This window comes from Alligator mississippiensis, chromosome 1 (assembly GCF_030867095.1).
Source record: "Alligator mississippiensis isolate rAllMis1 chromosome 1, rAllMis1, whole genome shotgun sequence".
Lineage (NCBI taxonomy): Eukaryota > Metazoa > Chordata > Crocodylia > Alligatoridae > Alligator > Alligator mississippiensis.
In genome coordinates, this window is record NC_081824.1 from 429,971,477 (window position 1) to 429,995,080 (window position 23,604).

The following is a 23,604-nucleotide window of genomic DNA, read 5'->3' on the forward strand; positions in this document are numbered from 1 at the left end:
GCATGTCTGGGGGCTATGCTTTTTTCTATTCTGATTAGATGCTGGATGAATAGAGTTTTGCTATGAACATTCTTTTTAAAATATGTCAGGTTCATGTTCCAGTTTCATTCCTGGAAAAAGATGGTTTGGATTTTAGATGTTATTTTTCATACATTTCCTTGGTTGTATTTTACTAATATAGATTCATAGATTCATAGATGTTAGGGTCGGAAGGGACCTCAATAGATCATCAAGTCCGACCCCCTGCATAAGCAGAAAAGAGTGTTGGGTCTAAATGACCCCAGCTAGATACTCGTCTAACCTCCTCTTGAAGACCCCCAGGGTAGGGGAGAGCACCACCTCCCTTGGGAGCCCGTTCCAGACCTTGGCCACTCGAACTGTGAAGAAGTTCTTCCTAATGTCCAGTCTAAATCTGCTCTCTGCTAGCTTGTGGCCATTGTTTCTTGTAACCCCCGGGGGCGCCTTGGTGAATAAATCCTCACCAATTCCCTTCTGTGCCCCCGTGATGAACTTATAGGCAGCCACTAGGTCGCCTCTCAACCTTCTCTTGCGGAGGCTGAAAAGGTCCAGTTTCACTAGTCTCTCCTCGTAGGGCTTGGTCTGCAGGCCCTTGACCATACGAGTTGCCCTTTGCTGTACCCTCTCCAGGTTATCCGCATCCTTCTTGAAGTGCGGCGCCCAGAATTGCACGCAGTACTCCAACTGCGGTCTGACCAGCGCCCGATAGAGGGGAAGTATCACCTCCCTGGACCTATTTGTCATGCATCTGCTGATGCACGATAAAGTGCCATTGGCTTTTCTGATGGCTTCGTCACACTGCCGGCTCATGTTCAACTTGGAGTCCACTAGGACTCCAAGATCCCTTTCCACCTCCGTGCCACCCAGCAGGTCATTCCCTAGGCTGTAGGTGTGCTGGACATTTTTCCTCCCTAGGTGCAGCACTTTGCATTTTTCCTTGTTGAACTGCATCCTGTTGTTTTCTGCCCACTTGTCCAGCCTATCCAGGTCTGCCTGCAGCTGTTCCCTGCCCTCCGGCGTGTCCACTTCTCCCCATAGCTTTGTGTCATCTGCAAACTTGGACAGAGTACATTTCACTCCCACGTCCAAGTCGCTGATGAAGACATTAAAGAGTATCGGTCCAAGGACCGAACCCTGCGGGACCCCACTACCCACACCCTTCCAGGTCGAGACCGACCCATCTACCACGACTCTTTGGGTGCGACCCTCTAGCCAATTCGCCACCCACCGAACTATGCAGTCATCCACATCACAGCCTCTTAATTTGTTCACCAGTATGGGGTGGGATACCGTATCGAAGGCCTTCCTGAAGTCCAGGTATACGACATCCACCCCTCCTCCTGTGTCCAGGCGTTTCGTAACCTGGTCATAAAAAGAGACTAGGTTGGTCAGGCACGATCTGCCCGCCACAAACCCATGCTGGTTTCCCCTCAGCATAATTTGCCCTGCCGGGCTCTCACAAATGTGAGCCTTGATAATTTTTTCAAATACTTTACCAAGGATGGAGGTGAGACTGACTGGCCTATAGTTGCCCGGGTCCTCCTTCCTCCCCTTTTTGAAAATGGGGACCACGTTAGCCCTTTTCCAGTCCTCCGGGACTTGGCCCGTGCGCCACGAGCATTCGAATATTCCCGCCAGTGGCTCTGCAATGACGTCGGCCAGTGCCTTCAGCACCCTCGGATGGAGCCCATCCGGGCCTGACGACTTAAAGGCATCCAGTTCTTCCAAATGACTCTGCACCACCTCAGGGTCTACGCATGGAATTCTGGCGCCTTGCTGCTGCCTCTCTACAACCCCAGTGAGAGACTTGTCGCGCCCCTCGCTTAGGAACACTGAGGCAAAGAACTCGTTGAGGAGTTCAGCCTTGTCCCCTCTATCTGTCACCAATTGCTGCTGCCCATTTAGCAGGGGTCCTATTCCTCCCTGGGCCTTCTTTTTACTCCCAATATATCTAAAAAACAATTTCTTGTTGTCCTTTACTTGGGTTGCCATCCTCAGCTCCATGGTAGCTTTGGCCCGCCTAACTGCCTCCCTACAAGCACGAGCAGAGGAGGTATATTCATCTTTAGTGATCTCACCCTTTTTCCACTTTTTATGTGCTCCCCTTTTGGCCCTTAGGCTGCCCTGGATTTCTCTGGTCAGCCATGGAAGCCTCCTGGCCCCTTTCCCTCTTTTGCCTCGCTCGGGGATCGTCTTGCTTTGTGCCCAAAGGATCGTTTCCTTTAGGCACAGCCACCCTTCTTGGGCACCCATCCCATCAAAACTCCTACTCTGCAGTGCTTCCTTGACTAATCGCCTGAGTGCAATGAGATCAGCTTTCCTAAAGTCTAGCACTTTCACCCTACTAGTTACCTTACCCACTCGCCGTCTTATGTTGAATTCTATCATAAGGTGATCACTGTCTCCCAGATAGCTACCGATTTGGAGGTCCCCTATCATGTCATCTCCCGTTGCCAATACCAGATCCAGTATGGCATTCCCCCTAGTGGGACCATACACCTCCTGTGTCAGGTGGAGGTCCTGTACACAAGTTAGAAACCTGCGTGAGCGATGGGACCTTGCTGTCTGCGTCTCCCAGCAGATGTCCGGGTAGTTTAGGTCCCCCATGACCACCGCCTCTTTAGCTTTTATGGTCTCCGAGAGTTGCCTCAGGAGCCCCGCATCTATTTCTTCCCCTTGGTGTGGGGGTCTGTAACAGACCCCTACCACCAAATCCCTTTCTCCTTGCCCCCCATGTAGCCTAACCCACAATCCTTCTACTTCCTCAGCCTCGGATTCTGTCTTGATGAGGGTTGATGTATATTGCTCACTGACATAAAGTGCAACCCCCCCCCCTTTCTTCCCCGACCTGTCCTTTCTGTACAATCTATAGCCCTCAATATGTACTGCCCAGTCATGGGATGAATCCCACCAGGTCTCTGTTAGCCCCACTAAGTCATAGGTGTAATATAACAAGTACTAATACATTAAAAGCTTTTACATATTTGGAGCACATACTTTCCTCTCTTGATTAAGAAAGGATATCTTTCTAAATTATATGCTGTAGCTCACATGGAAGTTGTGGACTTGCTGCACAAATTACTGGATGAGGTTATATGAATGGTGTTAAGCAGAAGGCCACATTCAATGACCATAACAGTTCCTTTTAGCTTTAACATTCTTAAATATTCTGGCATCCAAGCATGTTCTGTACCTCATTTATTATTAGGTCCCTTTTCTGCAGGCACTTAATCACATAAGGAGCTCTATTGAGCTCCGTTACACTATGGCACCGCTCTGTTTCATTAAACTCACTGTCACAATTCCATGGGGCTACTTGTATATGAATTTACTGGATCAAAATCTTGCTGTCTTCTAGTGACTTTGTCTTCCCTACTCTACTGGGTAGCACATTTTCTGTTTCTTGAGGACTCACTGACCCTATGAACATCTTTGTAGTAGATTTCATAGGCATAAGGGCTGGAAGGGCTGTCACAAGATCATCAGGTCCAGCCCCCTGCCCATAGGACAGGCAGTCAGCGATGATAGTGAGAGGAGAACACCGAACAGCAAAGAGCGAGTTGGAAGGAGGCAAATGGATAAGTGCAATTATTAGTCACTCCCTTCTGGTTATCTGATGCCAACTGGGTAGATAATGAACCCAAACTAAGTTATGATGGCTTAGATTCATTTTTTCATTTCTTTTTCATTCCAGCATGCCTCTGCCAAGCAAGAATTAAAAGTCAGGGTTGCTAGAGTGGTGTCAGGGAGTTTCTTGCAGTATTTGTAGCTTGATCAAAGATACATTCAGAAACTCTCGGGAGAAAGGCTATTTTATGCTGTGTTTAATTTATTTAAAACAAAAAAAAAAATCTCAGTTTCAAATTAGCGTTAGATAAATAATAACTTTGACCTGGAATCTGGATTTTGAATACCAGGCTTTTTAGGTGCCACATGGAAATATGGTGCCAGGCTTCCTCTCAATTCTGATGAAAACACTATAACAAATATGAAATTTGGTCCCTGATTATAAGAGGCCTGTAGGCAGCCAGCAAGGAATGTGGCCTTTATGAGTTATGGTTTGGAACTTGCACTTTTCCTGCCTCCACGGTGGGCCTGATCCTACCCCCTTTGAAGTCGAGCCATATCAGTGGTTCAGTCCAGTTTCCATCAGCAATTATTCAATTGCTTCTTGGGGTTATAGGATGAAAAGAAAGATGGAAACCCACCAAAAATGGTCAGACCAACAGAGTAAAATAAAACAAAAACTATTTTTCTTGCCACATGTATTGTGGCTACATTTCTCTTAATCCTTTTATATGATCTTGTAGACTGTAAATGTTAATAAAATGTTTGTTTCAATCTTGTTTCAAAAGCTGTTAGTATTCATTTAGTTTCATTTAGCCTCTATCGTCTTTTGAGATTCCATTTTTGCCCAGAACGTTTCTAATTAGCAGATTGCTGGTTTTAAGATGCAGAGAAGAGTGTTGTATCATGTACTTATTAGCCCCTCAAACACAGTAATCTTCTTTGGCCATGAAATGAAGAGTTCAGAGTTATATTTAATCCAGTGGGTTTTATTATGTTAACCTATCTTCATTTTGCTATCAGAATAAGAATAATTGAAAGTTTTTTGCTACTTAAAGCAAGCACGGACTCATTTGAACAAGTTTAAAGGGTTTTCTTATATAATTTTGTAAGTGTTTGGTTTGTACTACTCCATGTAAAATTACTCTCAAAGAGTGCTCTAACAGTTGTTTTAAGTGTCATTTACTTTCTATAGAGAGTTACCCAACATGAGGCTATATCATTAATGTCCATTTTTTCCCTCTAGTTTTCCTACTTGGAGAAGCTATTATTAGTCCATGGAGCCTGGAGTTACAATCGAGTGACCAAGTGTATATTGTATTGCTTCTACAAGAATGTGGTCTTGTATATTATTGAGGTAAGGACAACTAAGGTCTTTCATAAATTAACTTGAAAATTGTAGCCAGTAAATGAAAAAGGCATTTATTTGGACTTGGCATTGGGACACTGAAGCACCTAATATTATTAAAAGTGAAATTTATTTTAAAATCCTTTTTTCCCATCACTGTCTTTTGTTTGTTTGATATTTTCGTTTAAGAGTCCTTAAAAAGGAAAGTTATGGAGGATTATTTCAGGGCTTCAGCACATTAATCCTGGTTATTAAACAGTGTAAGGAGGTGCTTATTTTATTTTCCACAAGCATTTTCCGTGGAATTCTATTTTTATTTGTGGAAACATTTCACTTCGGGTTTCTGTTTGTTTTGTTTTGCTTTTATTTTATAAAAAATGCTTTTACAAAATTTGAACTTGGGGACAAATTTAAGATGAAAGTCTCCATTTAATAGAAACAGGAAGTTTCTAGTAGGTAAAGACAAATTAGAGACAAACTACTGTTGTATACCTTATCATAATAAATACAATTGTTTTACAAACTAAAATGGAATCTTCTTAGCATTTGGACAATGAAGATACAGAGTTATGCAATCTACTGTTTTATTTCTGTTTTAGATATTGCTCCATAAGTAGTTGGAATGATTAAGTAAGGCTATTTGATTTAATTAATAAGATGTGATTTTTAAACAATAAGAAATAATCACTTCACAAAATACAATTGCGGCATGAAATTCCATGTCAAAAAAGATCGAATTGAAGAATTTAGGGCTGCTACTAACACTTGTAGTACTTCCAGGTAAGATGGAAGCATTCATATCTCATGCTTGAGAGCAGGGGTAAATCCAGGACAGCAGGGAACCCTTCCTCCTTTTAATAGTCTTGATGTTCCATTAATTAGGCTATCCTTTCTTGTGCAATTCTGCTGTCTGTTACCTGCTTCAGGTAATATAACTCCAATTTAACAGCATTGTAAACTGTTTTTAACTCTAGCTAAAGTATTAACTTGGGTGTGAAAATAACTTTCAGTGAAGTATTGGATGCACTGCTGTTGGCTACAAATGTCCAACTCGGGATCCTTAAAATTCTACTTTATTAGGCGGATTGAAACACTGTAATGAGTTAAATCATAAACCTTGGGGCTGGTCCCCCCCCCCCCCCCCCACACACACACACACAGTAGCAAGCTACAGAGTCAGGTATACCTATCCTACGAACGCTGGAGTCTGTCGTTGATGGCCAGTCGAGGCTTCTTTCAGCATGGTGTTACCCTCCGGAAGGGGGTCACCAGCTGGTCCTTCTGGCTGGACAGGTCTGGTCAAGTTGGAGATCAAGAGGGCGCCACTGAGGGTCACTTTTCACTGCCTTTTATCTGTCCTTGGCAGACTTTGGTGACTCCCCAGTTTTCAGGTTTGCCCAATCCAGGGGTCATTGACCCTCGTGGGACTCCCCCCCCCCCCCCCCCGGGTGGCTACTGGATGGCATCTGTCAGCCCTAGGGGTCATCTGCATGTACGTGCAGGTTTGGGAGTCCGTTGATGAATTTAGAATAGGGCTCTGGGAGTGGTCGATCTGGAGATATTCAGCCCAAAAGTTGGTCCCCAGCGTTGATTAACTCAGGCTAGGGCTTCTAGCCCTTGATCAGTGACGTTTAGAGATTTCCCGGTTGTTACATTGTCTTCTATTGAATTCTTCCGTTGGTTGATCTGCAGTTTCCCAGGTGTTAATTACTGTCTGCTACCATGTTACACATTCAATCACTGATTCACTTGCTCTTTCAGGGGCCAGCCTGATACAGGGAAGGGCAGTTTGATTCCTGCCCTTGTTAACATTGTTACAATGTATAACTTACTTATGAAACTAAATACATTCAGTTGGAAGATGAAAGGTGCAGAGTATAAAATATAAGCTACAAATGCCATGGCACACAAATAGATAAAAATACCAAACTACAAGGGGAGATACAAAATGCGCGCACACAAATTTTAAAACACAATTCCTTATCTTAAAGTGAGAGAGAGAGGAAGGAAGTAAAGGTAGAAAAAGAGAAACATATCCAAAGAGGGGAGAGTAAATGCAGGCAAGAGGAAAAGGGGGCTTTCTGCTACACTGCCAAGATGCACAAAGCTAGATTTTTGTTCTGTGAATCTGAAAAAGAGCTGTACCTTTAACTCTACTGATCACAGGACTAAAGAAACAGCATCTTTTGGGTTTTTTTCCCCTTGTTGGTTGTTTTTATATATAATAGCAAATTAACGTACATTCCAGTAAATTTATTTGGTTTTGCTTAAATTTTAAATGTAGTAATATAGCCCTGGGCCCCTGGCTTTATGAGTAAAGCATCTAATTACTTTTTAACTGGAGAAATATGTGTTGTGAGGGACTGTGCACCCCTCTTTCAGAATCCTAAATCTGCCCATGTTTGCGAGCATAAGTATAAGGAATAAGAGTCTGGAAGGATTCTTTCCTTCATGCACATTACTACCCATATAGTCGTGGCCCTTGTGAAGATACCAGCATTAATTGGCCAGTTGTTTGATCTCATATGGCAAACTGCATGTTGCCATACAAGAGTTCAAAGAAAGTGGTGGGATTGTTTGTTTGTTTGTTTGTCTGTCTGTTTTTTAAGAGTTGAAGGTGTTGCTTCTTTTTCCCAATAAACACACTAGGAAGGAAGGATATAAAACTGCACAGCTAGAACATTATAATTAGCTACCCATTTACAGAGATTATGAGAAGCACTAGGTCAGAAAAAGTTTTATTATTCAATGAATCATACCATGGTCAAGGTATATATCTGATTCCCTGAGGGCCTGATCATCTTTTATGCATGTGTCGTTCTCGTGGAATACAGGAATTCTTTGCAAGTATGTTCTGTCTTTCCCTTAAATATGTTTGAATGACCTCTAGTTTTGGAGGTTATCATTTCCAATACAGCTCAAAATGTGTTCACTGCATATGGACAGCTGCTGCAGAAGAGTATTCAGCCCACCAAGTCACAACTTGTAACTGTGGGTGAGACCAGCAATTATGGTTTTGCAAAATAATAGATGAGTTGATTCTAAGTAAGGTTAAATCTGCCTTTATGGTAGGCCAATAATTGAAATAGTTTTCTATCTTTACCAAAACCAAGTCAAGCTCTTATTCCAGCTTAGAATTTTTCTTCAAAGTTTTTTAAAGCAAGTCAGACAAGGGAATTGGATAGAAGGTTAAAACTGAGCTTATCTTCACTGCCTAGTTGCTTTTTTCCAACCATTTTGAGATTTATTATAATTTAAAAAAAAACAAACAACTTCCATTAAAGGCTGTAAGTGTTGTTGGAGATGAGAACATGTATATTCATTACTGCTAAAGTAAAATACAAATAATTGAGGGGTCATTGTCAATTTTTTTAAGATAAGGTTTTTTCCTTTTTTTCCTGTCTCCATTGTTGGTAGTAGCCTTAGCTTTTTTGCAGTTTTCTCTAGGAGTCTTTTTATCATTTTTAGGTGATTTTTTTTTTTTTTTCTAAGAAAATCCTTTTTCTTCCAGATCATAGTGTGATATGGCTCAGCTTCAGTTGATTACTTGTAGTAGCATAGGAAAATATTGTATTGCAACATTATAGGGCTAAATCCTATCCTCCCTCATGACAGCCATGGAAAGGCTGAAGGTAGATAAAGAACTCTGACCTCAAGCCTGAGGAGTTTCTCTTAAATCGTCGCTTTCCGAGGTGAGGTCTTGCTAACCAAAAACATTCTGAGGTGATGCTTAACATGCAGGTCAGCCCTGAGAATAGGTGATGTGAGATGGCTCTTTCTCTCTCTTGCTCTGCTTTCTGTGTATTTTTAGAGTCCTTTCTACTTGCTTCTCTGGCAGAAAGGTGCTTTTATTCTTCTTCACTTCCACTGGCACTGTGCAAAGAAAACCATTCTGGCTACCACGTCAGTATAACAGAGTTCTTGATTAGAATAGTTTTAGTAGCAAGCCCAACTTATTCCCCAATTGGTGCATCTACATGTGCTATTAATTCAAAGTAGGCTTACTGTGCAGTAAAAATACTGCACAGTAAGCCTACCAGGGGAGATTTGCTCCCAATGGCTGTGTCCAGGTGAGCATGGCTGTGTGGAATGTGGTGCTGCAGACACATCTGAGGTGTGACACATACCACACGTTCAGTTGTTGTCCATGCTGCAAGGCAGCAGCAGAGTGGGGTTTTTTGATCCCTAGATATCCAGGGGTCAAAAAAACCTGCTGAAAAAATGTGTAGTGGCACACATGGTGGCAGTGTGCACTGCGCAAAGCTAGAACTGCACTCTGCTGCCAGCCAGGCTTCGCATGGCAGGAGCGACTTGGCTGCTGCCCTGAGAGGTCCCCAGGACCCAAGGTAAGGCTGCTGGGGCCAACCCAGTGCTGGCCCCAGCCTCTCCTACCACTTCCGGGGTAACTTGCTGCGCACCAGAGTGTGTGTGGCACGGGCATTCGCTGGGGACAACTGGTGGCAGCACTAGTGACCACCACTAGTTGTCCCCAGGGAACCAAATGTCCACACCGTGCATGGATGTGGCCAATGGGTACAAGATTTTCTCACAATACTCTGTCTTCCTGCAGCAGCCAGGGAGATTTCCAGGCTCCCCCTTGGTGCTAGCCCAGAGGCTGTCAGGGAGCAAAGGGCCAAGAGACAGCTGTCTGCTGGCCCCATTCACCTTAGGAGGGGTCCTAATATGCACAGGGTGGGAGAGATGCTGCTGCAGAGCTCTTCTGTCCAGTGCACGTGGGAACAAGCCCTGTGCCCAGTGGGGCTTCCCCATGTAGCCCAGGGCTGGCTGGGACCTGCCCTGTTTTGGGGCAGGTCCCACCCACCTCTGGGATGGGCAGGGAACTCTCCTCCTACAGGGAGCTTCTGGCTCCAACTCCCCAATTAGAGTGGGGGCTCAATGTTGCTCCCTGTGCCCAACATCTACCTGCTTCCTGGGCAGGCTCCAAGTGCAGAGCCAGGGCTGGAAGCTGTCTGCTGCCAGGTCTAGGGGACGTTGTCCTAGCCTGGGCTCGGCACTTGGAGCCAGCCCTAGCAGCAGGCAGCTCGCAGGAGCAGGGAGTAATCTCCCAGCCCCTGCTCTCATTGCGGAGCCCTGCTGGGAGCTGCCTGCTGCTGGGGCAGGGGGATGTTGTCTCAGCCTGGGCTTTGCACTTGGAGCCCAATCCAGCAGCAGGCAGCCCCCGAGGGAAGGGATTGTTCTCCCTCCCCCTGCTGCTCAGGCTGACTGGGAGCAAATTTGAGCTGTCTGCATATGGGCTACTGAATAGTCACTATGGTGTGGTTAATTTGCTACCTGCATTTGCAGGTATTAAATTAATGATTCAGTTGGTTAACTGACTGTGCAGTAAGCCTTTGCACGTGTTGACAGTGACACTTTTTACCATGCAGTTGTTTAGTCAACTGTACAGTAAAGTGTCTCGTGTAGATGTGCCCAGTTATGCTTGTACATCTGCATTGCATACAATTAAGATTTGTTTATGCGGAAGCTGTTGCTGGCACTGGGGTATAAGGAAGAGCAGAGATTGAGGGAGTGAGATTACGGAAGTATAACTGAGGGTAGGGCCTGACCCACAGAATTTTGATATGAGGAGTGATACACAAATAGAAGATAACTCTGCTTGGTTTCTTGCTCTTATTGATATTGCTTCAGCAGTGAGTCAAAATTCTTTATTTGCAAACTGAGCAAAACTTAATTGAGAACTATGTTTTGAAGCACAACTTGAAATCCCTAGATGTCATTTTTGGAACCACTTTCAAGACTGCACTTGCAGGTTTAGCTTTACACGGGGAAAGCTGTGACATGTTACATTCCTTGTGTGAGGCTTAACAGTGCCAGTCAGGCCCTATGAGATGGGGTAGTGGTCATAAAGAAGAGACTCCATTAGGGAACAGATGCCAGACCTTGTGAGATTCCCAACTCACCCTGCAGCATTGCAGCACCTTGGGTGCGTCTAGACATGCCCCTGACTATGCAGTTGTTACTGTACAGTCCTGGCAGTGCATGGGTCATTTGCAAGCCTACTGTGCAGTTGTGTCAGCATCCCAGTTTGTGCCTGTCAATGCTACATCACTGTTGCTTGTCACTGTAGTGACCATAGCGTCTTGTGTAGACGCGCCCCTTGAGTAGCTGTTATGTTATTACTATTGTTTGTTCCCCTACACTTTGTACAAGCCTAGTTTTTACCTTCCATTCTCTGTTTTGATTTGCCAGCTGTGGGGAGAATGATCTGTTTTTTTGACACCACAATGAAATGGGAGTTTGTACCTGAATTATGTTCCAAGTTAATTTGCAAAAGACTATACTGAGTAAATATTTGTAGAACTGAATTGAAGAGCACATCTGTCAATGTGACAGGGCTGTCAGCTATACCTTTGCTGGCATATCTGTTTTATTTCTCCAAAGGTTTACTACAGTGATTTCTCGGGTGTTAAACTTCATGCAACTGAATTTCACAGGAATGCGACCCAGAGTCTCTCTGTAACTTGGTTTCTACTCCTTCATACAAATTACAAAGTAATAATGAGAGAGACTTCTCAGTGATAAAGACAAATATGAAAGCTACAGAGAACCATACAGATTGTAGTTAAGTAAATAGTAAACAGGTTAAATAAGCAATGAAGAAGTGCCTGAGAAGAACTCATTGCCCTCTACCCTTTCCTCCCAACACCTCTGGGTTTGTGTATCATAGTATTGCTCAGATCAGTATCAAATTTAGTGTTGATCCCAGAAGTGCAAACTCACCCTGACAACACCAAAAGGCACCAAGCAGCAGTATCATACATTCTATGAATTTTCACAGTTTTTTTTTCTTATTTCCTACAACTTCTTGGGAAAGTGTTATTTGGCATAGAGAGTGTTAGGCCCTGCTGTTCAGTACACTCCACTCTGCTTATTTCTTTTGAAAACTGATAGCAGTCACCTTTTGTATAGTAGTTTGATATTTTGAGGAATGTGGCGAATTGCTTGAAATCGTTCAAATACCTGAGTTTTTCTAGTTAGCAGTCTTTCCTAGAATTTGTTCTCACATTCAGGCTGTCTCATGTGACTAGAGGGTTAAGACCTTGGTGCACAGCACAGCCATTAGGTTTTAGAGATACTGAAAAAGTCTTTGAGAGAAACCTACCTCCTCATTCTCTGCAGATTTGGATTGAAGTTGGTATAATATTTGTGCTCATTTTTTAAAATGTAGTGAATTTTTAGTGCTTATGAAACTCACAGGGATGACAGCTCTCAGGCAAAGCTGAAAAGGTTTTTTTCTAACTCTCTAGAAACCTTTGATTGATCTCTAGTGGATGGAGACTGAGATGGTGCTCACCCATCCCTTCCCATCTCTGACCCTCTTCCTTCCCCTCCCATTTCTTTTGTCTTTCTGTTCTCTTGTCTTCCTCTTTTCCTCCCCTTATTTTTTGAAAAAAAATTCAATATATTGGAACTTTAGTGAAAGAATAAGGAATGACAACCCTGTAAATTGAAGTCCTTTGAACCTGATTCTTTTTTCTCATCAAAACCTTTGTTGGCCACTCTGGCATGTACAGCACTATTATGCTACTTTAAAGAGGATGCCAAAGTAATTTTTGCTCACTTAAGTCCACATTGTACTGCTGAGAGGGTGCAAAGAAGCCTCTGAGAAAATGAGAGTTGTGCCCTTTCATCCAAATTTCCCTGGTCTGCCTGGCATGACAAGTCTATCTTGCCTATCTTGACAAGTGAAAGGGTCATTCTGTCTGCAGTGTCACCATGTTGGCAATAGGAGCTCCATCCAAATAAGATGTCTTGTCAAGCTTTAAAGGAACTTTTAAGCTCAGGTAGGAACAGATCCCCAACTTTCACCACTTTCAGAGATGAACCCTGGAGATCCTAGGGGGCATGTCTTTGGAAGCTGATAAAACTGGGACACTGTTGCAGTTCCTGGACTGGGGCAGCCAGTCTTTGTGGTCTCAGCCCTGGGATGGTACCCAAATATCAAAGTTGCTGCAGTGTGGTGCTGGTGCTGAGACCACCAGTCAGCTCCATTGGCAGCTGCAGCCCCAGGGCCACATTTACGCCAGAGTTACAGCTCTCCCTGTTTCCAGAAATGTGCTCCCAGAATCTTTGGAGTGCATCTCTGGAAGCAGGGAAAGTCTGGGTTACCTGCTTTCAGGGACATACCCCTAGCAATCTTCAAGGCAAGTCTCTGGAAGTGAGGAACCCCAGCTTTCCCCCCTGCCAGATATGTGCCCCAGAGATTGCTGGATTGCATCTGTGGAATCAGGAACCACATTGTCCCTTGTCCCACAAGATCAAGAAGCAGGACAAAAGACAACACGTTGCACAATGAAGTGGATCAGCTGTGCCAGGATACGTCTAGGGTATGTCCTGGCACAGCTGATCCACTTTATTCAGTGATGTCTATTTCTAGACTAAGTCTTAGCTTTGCACTGCCTTTCCCTTCTAGAACTGCCTGCAAAAAATAAAGCTAGCCACAAGATATTCACTCTTGTAGGCACCACAGGCAGATATCAGGGCATCCTTACAGGACTTCATCTCATTCCATTATTTATTTATCTGGCTTTAAAGTAACTGGTGAAATAAGAGATCTGTTTCACATCTGTTGGACAGATATATTTCACTGGAGATGATATAAAGCCTGTCTGATGACATAAGAGCTTTGAAATATAGCTAATTTCAAATGTAAAAGCATACAGGAGCACTGCTTTCATGTCATGCTTAGAGAAGTAGAAACATGGCAAGATCAAAGGGGATATCAGAAATGCCAGGGAAAAGTTCAAGGCACTTGGGAACAAGGCTGTGATCAGTAGTGTGGAAGGTAATGTTCAGGTCAAGATGGATAGCACAGGAAAAGGGAGTGCTGGTCTCTTGACTGGAACAAATTGTTTGTTTGCCTTATTATTTGTATTACATTAGTAAGAGAGACCCCCAGTTATGGGTGAAGGCCCCCTTAAATTACATACTGTCCAAACATGTAAAAATGACTGTCCCCACATCAAAGGTTTTGCAATCTAGGGCTATGACAAGACTCAACAGGTGGAAGAGACAAAAAAAAAATGTGTGCTTGGCAGGATGAGGTAGAAGTGGAAGGAGTATGTTATACATAATCAGCTGATATTTCTACTCAGCGCCTGCCTACTTGTTGTCAAAGGGCTGTGTTTTGTAGACCTCATAACAGAGAAACATTCTTAAGACTAGATCTGAAGGTCATGGCCTTAGAGTTTGATATGAAGGGGTTTTTTTTAATATCTGAGGACAGCGTGGGAGAAGCAACCAAAAGATACTTGAGAAGCTCAAAGCACTTAGCTATCAGCCTGATAGTTTTCACACTTGGAACTTGATTAAAACCTCAAAAATTTTAAGTAATCATATTAGTGCTTAAAGAAACATACATTTTAAACATGTGGCAGATTTGTGAGTCCCATAAGATCTGGCTGCGTGTGTCCTATGAAGTCTGCCTCTTGGCCAATAGAACTAGTCCCCTGAAACAACTTGAAATGCTTAAGGCTTCTTTATGTTTTGAAAATACTCTTTTTGATGTAGAATAAAAAATGAGGAATTTACCATACAGAAAGCAGGCATAAGGATTTTATCCTTGCAGCCTAAAATGGCAGAGAAGATTCAGGGTATCCATTAAGTAAAACAACCTATACATCCCTGTCATTTAAGCACTAGGTATAATAATTGGAGTCCTAGGACACTGTTTTGTAGCAAACTGTGTTCCAACAAATACATTTTCTTATCAAGTATCCAAAAAATAAGTGCAGTTAGGCTATACAAATATAATTCACATAATCAATTCATAATCTCTAATATTTTTTTTTTTGTCATGAACAGGCAGATTTTCAAAATGCCAGGAAGCATTCAGAAAATAGGTACGATTTATGCTTTATAGTTTCATAGTTGGTAGGGTCAGAAAGGACCTAAGCAGATCATCTAGTCTGATCCCCTGCCATGGGTAGGAAAGGATGCTGGGGTCAAATGACCCCAGCCAGGTGGCTGTCTAGCCTCCTTTTGAAGACCCCCAGGGTAGGGGCAAGCACCATTTCCCTTGCAAGTTGGTTTCAGCTCCTAGCTGCTCTGACAGTGAAGTAGTGCCTCCTGATGTCTAGCCTGAATCTACTCTGTCAACTTACGGCCGTTGTTCCTTGCTACCCCCGGTAGTGCTCGGGGGAACAGGGACTCTCCCATTGCCTGCTGGTCCCCCTTGGCCAGTTTATAGGCGGCCACCAGATCCCCTCTCAGCCTTCTTTTGTGGAGGCTGAACAGGTTTAGTTCCCATAGTCTCCCCTCATAGGGCCTGCCCTGCTGCCCTTAATCATGCGAGTGGCCCTCCTCTGGACCCTCTTGATGCTGTCCACATCCCTCCTGAAGTGCGGCACCCAGAACTGGACGCAGTACTCCAACTGCGGCCTGACCAGTGTTGCATAGAGGCGGAGGATCACCTCCTTGGACCTGCTCGTGATGCATCTATGGATGCATGACAAGGCGCGGTTAACCTTCCTGACCGAATCCCCACATTGGTGGCCCATGTTCATCTTGGAATCAATAGTGATTCCAAGATCCTTCTCTGCCTCTGTGCTGATGAGAAGTGAGTTCCCCAGCATGTAGGTATGCTGATGGTTCTTTCTCCCCAGGTGCAACACCTTGCACTTGTCCATACTGAAACCTGTTCTATTCTCATCCACCCACCTCTGTAACCTGTCGAGATCTAGTTGTAGCCTGTCCCTTTCTTCTAGCGTGCTCACTTCTCCCTATATCTTAGTGTCATCTGCGAACTTGAACAAGCTGCTTTTCACCCTCTTGTCCAAACTTCCGATGAAGATATTGAACAGTGCAGGCCTGAGGACCAAGACCTGGGGAACCCCACTGCCCACATCCCTCCAGGTTGAAAGTGACCCATCCACCACCACTCTCTGGGTGTGGCCCTACAGCCAATTTGCGACCCATCTGACTGTGTAGGCATCAACACCACAGACATCTAATTTTTTAATGAGGATGGGGTGAGAGATGGTGTCGAAGGCCTTCCTAAAGTCCAGAAAGACTATGTCCACCGTGACACTTGCGTCCAAGGCTTTTGTGACCTGGTCATAGAAGGCCACCAGGTTGGTCTGACAGGACCTGCCTCTAATGAACCTGTGTTGATTGCCCCTAAGCATAAACTCCCATGCTGGCCCCTCGCAGATGTGCTCCTGGATAATTTTCTCAAAGAGCTTCCCCAGGACCGAGGTAAGACTAATGGGCCTATAGTTTCCTGGGTCCTCTTTCCTCACTTTTTTGAAAATGGGGACCACATTGTTCCTTTTCCAGTCCTCTGGCACCTCACCAGAGCACCACGAGTTCTCGTAAAGCTGTGCCAGGGGTCCTGCAATGACCTCTGCCAGTTCCCTAAGCACTCTGGGGTGGAGATCATCAGGACCTGCTGATTTGAACACATCTAGTCCCACCAAAAATTCCCTGACTAGGTCCTCACTGACCCTGGGCCTGGCTGCACCTCCCCTGGGTCCATCTGGAATCCCAGTGTGGAGGGATGTCCCTGTCCCTGCTCAAAAATGGAAGCAAAGAATCTGTTAAAGAGATTAGCTTTGTCATCTGGTGCTACCACCAGATTACCAAGCATGTCCTGCAGAGGCCCCACATTATTTAACACCTTAACCCCTATTTTTTAAAAAAGTACTTCTTGTTATCTTTGATCCGGGTCGCTAGTCCCAGTTCCATCTCTGCCTTTGCCTTAGCCTTCCTAATAGCACCGCTACAATCTAGAGCCAAGGAGGTATAATCCTCTTTGGTGATGGCCCCTCCCTTCCATTGGGTGTATGCCTCCTTTTTGGCTCAGAGGCATTCGTGGATGCTTCTGGTGAGCCATTGGGGCTTTTGAGCACTCTTGCTCCCTTTGATCCGCATTGGGATTGTCACACTTTGGGCCTGGAAGATCTTCTCCTTAAGGAGTGACCGCTCTTCTTGGACTCTGAACTCCCCTCCCTGCCAGGACCCCATTGCCTCCCCGACTAGTCTCCTTGCCTCATTGAAATCCTCCCTCCTGAAGTCCAGGGCTGCTGCCTTGCTGCAGGCCTTTGACACCCTGCGCTGGATGGTAAATTCCAGTAAGCGATGGTCACTATTGCCCAGGTGGTCGAGCACCTGCAGCCCCCTCATCAGGTCGTCGCCTGTGGCCAGGGCCAGGTCCAACAAGGCATTTCCTCTGGTGGGACTGTGCACTTCCTGGGTTAGGTGGAGGTCCTGTAACTCGACTAGGAACCTACGTGAGCAGTCAGACCTGGCTGACTGCTCTTCCCAGCAGATGTCCGGGTAGTTTACGTCACCCATGATGACCATGTCCCTTGACTTAACTGCCTCCACGAGCTGACCTTAGAATTCCCGGTCCAGCTTTTCTGTCTGGTTAGGTGGCTTGTAGTAGACCCCCACCTTTAAGTCCCTTCTCCCCAACCCCCTTGTATTCTGACCCAGAGCACCTCTGTCTGCCCTACCTCAGACCCAGTGCTGTTTGCAGAGGATGTGTATTGCTCTTCGACGTAGAGCACCGCACCCCCACATTTCCTCCCTGTTCTATCCTGCCTATACAGCCTATAGCCCTTGATGTTCACCGCCCAGTCATGCGTTGGATCCCACCAAGTTTCAGTGAGCCCCACTATGTCTGGGTATGTGTTAGCTAGCAGGAGGGCAAGTACCTCCTGCTTGTTCCCCATACTGCGAGCATTAGTGTAGAGGCATTTAAGGCCTCTTGAGGGTGTATGCACCTCCCCCGCAATCCCCGGACTGTCTGGGCCCCTGTCTCTTACCTGGGTATTTCTTGTGCTCATCGCCTGACTTGACTGGACTGTTCTTGTGAGTGTCTCTTGCTTTAGTGTTCTGTGACTCCCTTGGTCCATTTCCTCCCCCTCCCCTGACGTGCTTAATTTAAAGCCCGCTGGAGGAGAACAACCAACCTGGAAGAGAACACATGGTTACCTTTGGGGGAGATGTGAAGCCCATTCCGCCCAATCGTGTCTCTTGTTCTGAAGTGAGAGTCGTGGTCCAGAAAGTTGAAGCCCGCCATGAGACACCATTCCCGAAGCTGCAAATTGACGTCCCAGATGCAAGTCTCATGGCATCTTCCACGCCCGCTCACTGAAAGGATCGATGGGAAGACCATAACTTTATTACAAAGCATAACTGCTATGAGCATTTATTCCATGCAAATAACCAGTTAAATACCTAATTAGCTATTTGCATGAATTTGTATGTACACAAGTGTGCATGTATGTGTGCGTATGTGTATGCACACACATACGCGCACAAATAGGGTTGAGCATGAAGATATGCAGGTAACTGAGTGCCTTGCAGTGGTTGTACATGCATTTACATGTGCAAATAGCTAATTAGGCATTTAAATGGTTATTTATATGGCTCATAGCAGTTATGCCTCCTAATAAAGCATAAATTGTACTTATTTTTTTAATGCATCCATAGGCTTCTAGTAACAGTCTTATAGAAGTGCATCTGTAGAAAAGCAGTTACTTTCAATGAAAAGTTGCATTCAAGAACATGGAGTGTCCAGGCCATATTAGTAAAAATCCAAATAATGTGAATCAGACTATAAATAAGGCAGAACATTATCATAAGGTTTGAGGCTGTAAAAAGTCATGATAAACTGTGGTGATGGACACAGCATTGATTCATAGATGTTAGGGTTGGAAGGGACCTCAATAGATCATTGAGTCCAACCCCCTGCATAGGCAGGAAAGAGTTATCCACATCCCTCTTGAAGTGCGGCGCCCAAAACTGCACGTAGTATTCCAACTGCGGTCTGACCAGCACCCGACAGAGGGGAAGTATCAACTCCTTGGCTCTGTTCGTCATGCATCTGCTGATGCACAATGAAGTGCAGTTAGCTTTGCTGATGACTTTGTCACACTGACGACTCATGTTCATCTTGGAGTCCACTAGGACTCAAGATCCCTTTCCGCTTCCATGCTGCTGAGCAGGTCATTTCCTAGGCAGTAGGTGTGCTGGACACTTTTCCTCCCTAGGTGCAGCACTTTGCATTTCTCCTTGTTAAATTGCATTCTATTGTTTTCTGCCCATATGTCCAACCTGTCCAGGTCTGCCTGTAGTTGTTGCCTGCCCTCCTGTGTCCATTTCTCCCCACAGTTTTGTATCATCCGCAAACTTGGGCAGAGTACACTTCACTCCCTCGTCCAAGTCACTGATGAAGATATTGAGGAATATCGGTCCAAGGACCGAGCCCTGCAGGACCCCACTGCCCACACCCTTCCAGGTCATACTGATGCATCCACCACCATTCTCAGGGTATGACCCCCCCCCAGCCAATTTGCCACCCAACTTAGCAGGTCTTATTTTATGCCCTTGTGTTTAAAAGGGTTTTGTTTCTCTGCCTTCCTGTACTTGGGGGAGAGGGGTGGAGAGGATCGAGTGGGGAGAGGAATATGTATGTTTGAAGGTCTAGGTGAGCATTAAATAGTCAAACAAATATACAGGAGGCATTATACATATATTCCAATTCAGGGAGGCATATATTATTAATACCATTAGTATTATTGCCACCAAACAAATTCTAAAAAGGTCTTGCCAACTTATTGTTTCAAATAAAGTGAAATATGGTATATCTACAGCCTGTCATTTCTTCCAATAAAGTCCAAATCACGACTAAATTACCCTTTATATTTTTTCTTTGAAAATATCTCCACATTCTTCTTCAGCTGACATACACCTCTTATTTTCAGTTGCTGCCACTGACAGTTTATTCCATGTTTCAACCCCCTGCTGTGTAAAGACGTTCTGTTTGAATTGCTCATAACCTTGTCCCTTCCTCAGCCTTAATCCAAGATTGACTTGTTTTTGAATTTTGAATTTAGTATGTTAATCCCAAGAGTTTCCAAGGAGTCAGTCACAGAGCTAAATCTGTACCATTTTCCCTTTCCTTGCAGTAATGTATGCTGCACAGTGAACTATTAGAGAAGAGTCCATCTTTATTGAAGAGTTTTGCCTCAAGTGCTAGATGGCTGTTTTTAACATTTTTTCAACTGTTCAACCACACATGATCAAATAAATACCTTTTTTTGTTGCATTTCTTCTGAACAGCTTGGAATACATCCTATAACTGATAGAGCTTGTAATACTTCAACAGTCAAACTACCGTTATTATGAATGACAAATTAGGCTCTATGGCTAGGTCCCAAACTGAGTGCCTAGTAGAACATCTGGAAGTGCATATTGCAAATGTCTCCAGTGCTGGAGAAGATATCTTTTGATATTTTATTTGTGGGAGGTTTTATGCCCAGAACTATAGGAGCCCTTAGATATTCAGTGGGTCCCATTAAGGTATGAACATGTCAAAACAGTGAGCGGGTCACTGTGTGTAAAGTTTTTGCTTTATCCTGCACAAAGTACTCAGTTTTCCTTTTGGAGGCTTATAAGGAGAGAACAATGTTTATTCCATCTTCTAGCAATTGTGTTGTTATTGTGTAAGAAATATATTAATACTCTGTCCAGCCATAGCTTCATTAAAGCTGGAATTCTGCACCATAAACAAATGCACATATTCAGTCTCGTTATAATCTTTGCCACCAATGGGAATACATTTTAATGTTGGTAGGGAAGAATATATTACTACATAAGCTTTGACCAAATAAGCTGCTGCTTATGAAATCTTATGCATCTCATAAATTATTTAGTATATCAGGTGCAACTTTGCCCTGCCTTCTAAACCAGTTGTTCTCAGCCTTTTTAGACTCAAGGCTTCCATAAGCTTAAGGCACCCCTAAAAAATGCCAGCTCTTGGTTTTCATTCATTTTTTGACTACAGAAAAATAATACAGCAATTTTTATGTTGCAAAGAATTCAAAAAGACCACAATAGGTCAGATTTACACTATGGATTCTTACCTGAAATTAGTTCATTCATCTTATGAATCATGTTTGCACACCTAATGTTTGCACAACGTTGTGTGGCAACCCATGGCACCCCAGGGTGCTGTGGCTCTCTGGCTGAGAATTCCTGACCTAAGATCTGAGTATGGGTGATCATCCTGGAGAGATGAAATCAAGCTCAGTGTTGTAGAAATGATATGTTTTTGTCTTTGAAAACTGACTTTGAATTTACAGGTCAGACACATATGAGAATTCAATAAGAGTCAGGCCTTTTGTGTCTAGCAAAAATTATTTCATATTCTGTATTCTTCCTAATTTTAACTCTTGTTTTCTTTCCTAACACTAGAAGATACACAGTAAAAGCTTTGTTACCTGGCACCCATGGGGAGCGGGGGGTGCCGGATAACAAAACATGCCGGATAATTGAGAGGCCTGAACAGGCGTCTTTGCCTGTTCGGGCCTCCGCTTCTCCCACCACGTCTGGGGCATCGCTGCCCCTCCTGCAGGCCCTGCAGACAGGGAGGTGGGCCCCGCACAGCCTGCTATGCCCCTGGCTTTGGGGGCTCGGCAGCACAGGCTGCTTTGCCCCAGGCCATGAGGGCTCGGCAAAACCGGAAGTGCCACAGTGGGCACTTCCAGTTTCACTTTACCTTACAAGCCGGCATGCTGGTTAATAGAATATATCAGCTTGTAAGGTGCCGGTTAACGGAGCTTTTACATAATTAATTTGCAGCTATTTGTATACCTATGGAATTTTCTTTAAAACTATTATGTTACTACAATAATTGAATTTGTTTGTTTTATAAAAAGCACTGGGTGCTGATTCTGCTGTCACTTACACCACTATAAATTCACTGAGCATAGTGGAACTATATGGGTTTCAGAGGAAAATTGACCTAAATAGTAAATTCATATCAACATAATAAAATACCTTATCAGGGAATAACCTGTGCTCAGTGAATTCATGCTGGATTTAACAGCACACATTCTACTGTGCCAAAAGGGCTAATTTTTAGAGAACTTTCAAAAAAAAAAATTCAGAATGAAATATGGTAATGTTGCCATTTGTAAATATATCTCTGAGCCTAGAACTAGTTTCCTTTATACTGGTGCAATACTGGTTTAAATCTAATTATGTAAATTGGGTTATGCCTGATTTATGCTTGGAGTAGGTGAGAGCAGAGTCAGGTTTGTCTGTTTCGTATTCATGAGGAAGTGTTTGTACTTTTATTCTTTTACTCCATATCTTAGGTTGAAGCAGTAAGATTGGTATCTGTGGGATTTAAGTTTTCTGTTCATTTTTCACCAATGTGATCTATTAGTTGACGCAATCATTTAAAAAAAAAGTATATGAAAAGTAATTTACTTATTTCGGAAAATTGTAACGTAAACCATTGTAAATGAAATAACTAATGTGAAGAGGAGGATTTGGTGCTGGGCTCCCACCAAAGGACCACTGTCATCTTGGAACAATTAGTTTGTGAGTCTACTTGAGTTTATACGGTCTTAGTAGAATCCAAGATATTTCACACTACCTATGTATTTTGAAATTCAGTGTAACATGGAATATTTTAATCTTTTAGGCAAAAAAAAAACTTAAGTTGTACCTAAATAAAAAACAGACTAGGTATGTGGTGCTCTGAACAACATTTCTATAATTGACTCCTAATAACGTGACTTCTGGTAGAATGGCAAAAAGTTGGTAACCACTTTGTGTGATGGTGCAGAAGTAATAGAGGTAGCTGGTGCTAGCAACTAATTCATGGATTATTTGTGCCCTTCTTTTAGTTTGCTCTAATCCAGTAAACAGTTTTGAAATTTATCTTGGGCCTAATCCTGGGATGCCATGTTCCTAGGAGTACTGCTTGTTGCTGTGAGCAGCCCCATTGACTGGAGTGAGTGCACACCAGCTAGGTAACTGTAACCCTGCTCTGGTGGTGTGGACATTGGGGCGGGTGGCTGGAAGCCCAGTGGTCAAGAGTTCAAGGCCATAGGAGAAGCATGTATGGGGCAGCCCTTTCAGATTCCAGTGAATCTGCAAGTTCTGCTAAATACCTGGTCATACAAGAAAAGAAGGAAGGTAATAGTACTCTACTCCTTTCTTGCAGTTTTTCGATAAAATATTCTTAACATACTCCATAAAAAGCTACCTAATGGAGTACTGGTGTGTACTGTCTTAACATACGCGGTATTTCAGTCTGCGTAGAGGGGATGTTTCATTAGTGTCTGAAGACAAGTGCAGCTGACAGGACTATTCCTCTTTGCAGGCTGCCTGTCTAGCACAGAGAGATTGCAAGATCAGGACCTTACTTGAATGTTGATAATTTAACAGTAAGCTTTGAACACTTACAGCATTGTGCTTTTTATTCAAAGTACTAAGTGCTTAACAAATGCTAATTAAGTCTCTTGACACTCCTGTGAGGGACAGGAAATGTGTATTAACTCGGTTTTAAAGATGGGTATGCTGACTCAAGTCCTAGAAAGCTAGGATGTAAGTTTGAGTGTGGTTTATTATCAAGCAGCCACTAGAAGGAAAATGTTGACAAGCCATCTCTACCCTGCTGGAATTCAGCTGACACACCTATGTATTAATCACTTTCACTTACACAAGCATTGGTAGATTTGTTTTTTTTTTTGTAATGCCCAAGGCCTTTGAGGGAAGAGACCTGGTTCTTCAGTATACCAGTGCTGCATCTAGCATTTGTTTGTACTTCTCCCATCCAAGCAGTGAGCTAATCTGGTCCAATTTAGTTTGTAAGAGCTGTCAGGATTATGACCCAGAGTGACTAGAGC

The 23,604-nt window shown here is 43.8% G+C and overlaps 1 protein-coding gene across 4 annotated transcripts in view; it reads left to right on the forward strand.

Annotated features, from left to right (window-relative positions):
• The window catches only part of ATP8A2 (ATPase phospholipid transporting 8A2), a 555,201-nt gene that overhangs the window by 337,801 nt on the left and 193,796 nt on the right, over positions 1 to 23,604 (forward strand). For all 4 annotated transcript variants that reach the window (XM_014595931.3, XM_059720367.1, XM_059720374.1 and 1 more), the window contains one exon: positions 4,832 to 4,942. In XM_014595931.3, the coding sequence (XP_014451417.2) occupies positions 4,832 to 4,942 (111 nt within the window). The remainder of the gene's footprint in view (positions 1 to 4,831; positions 4,943 to 23,604) is intronic.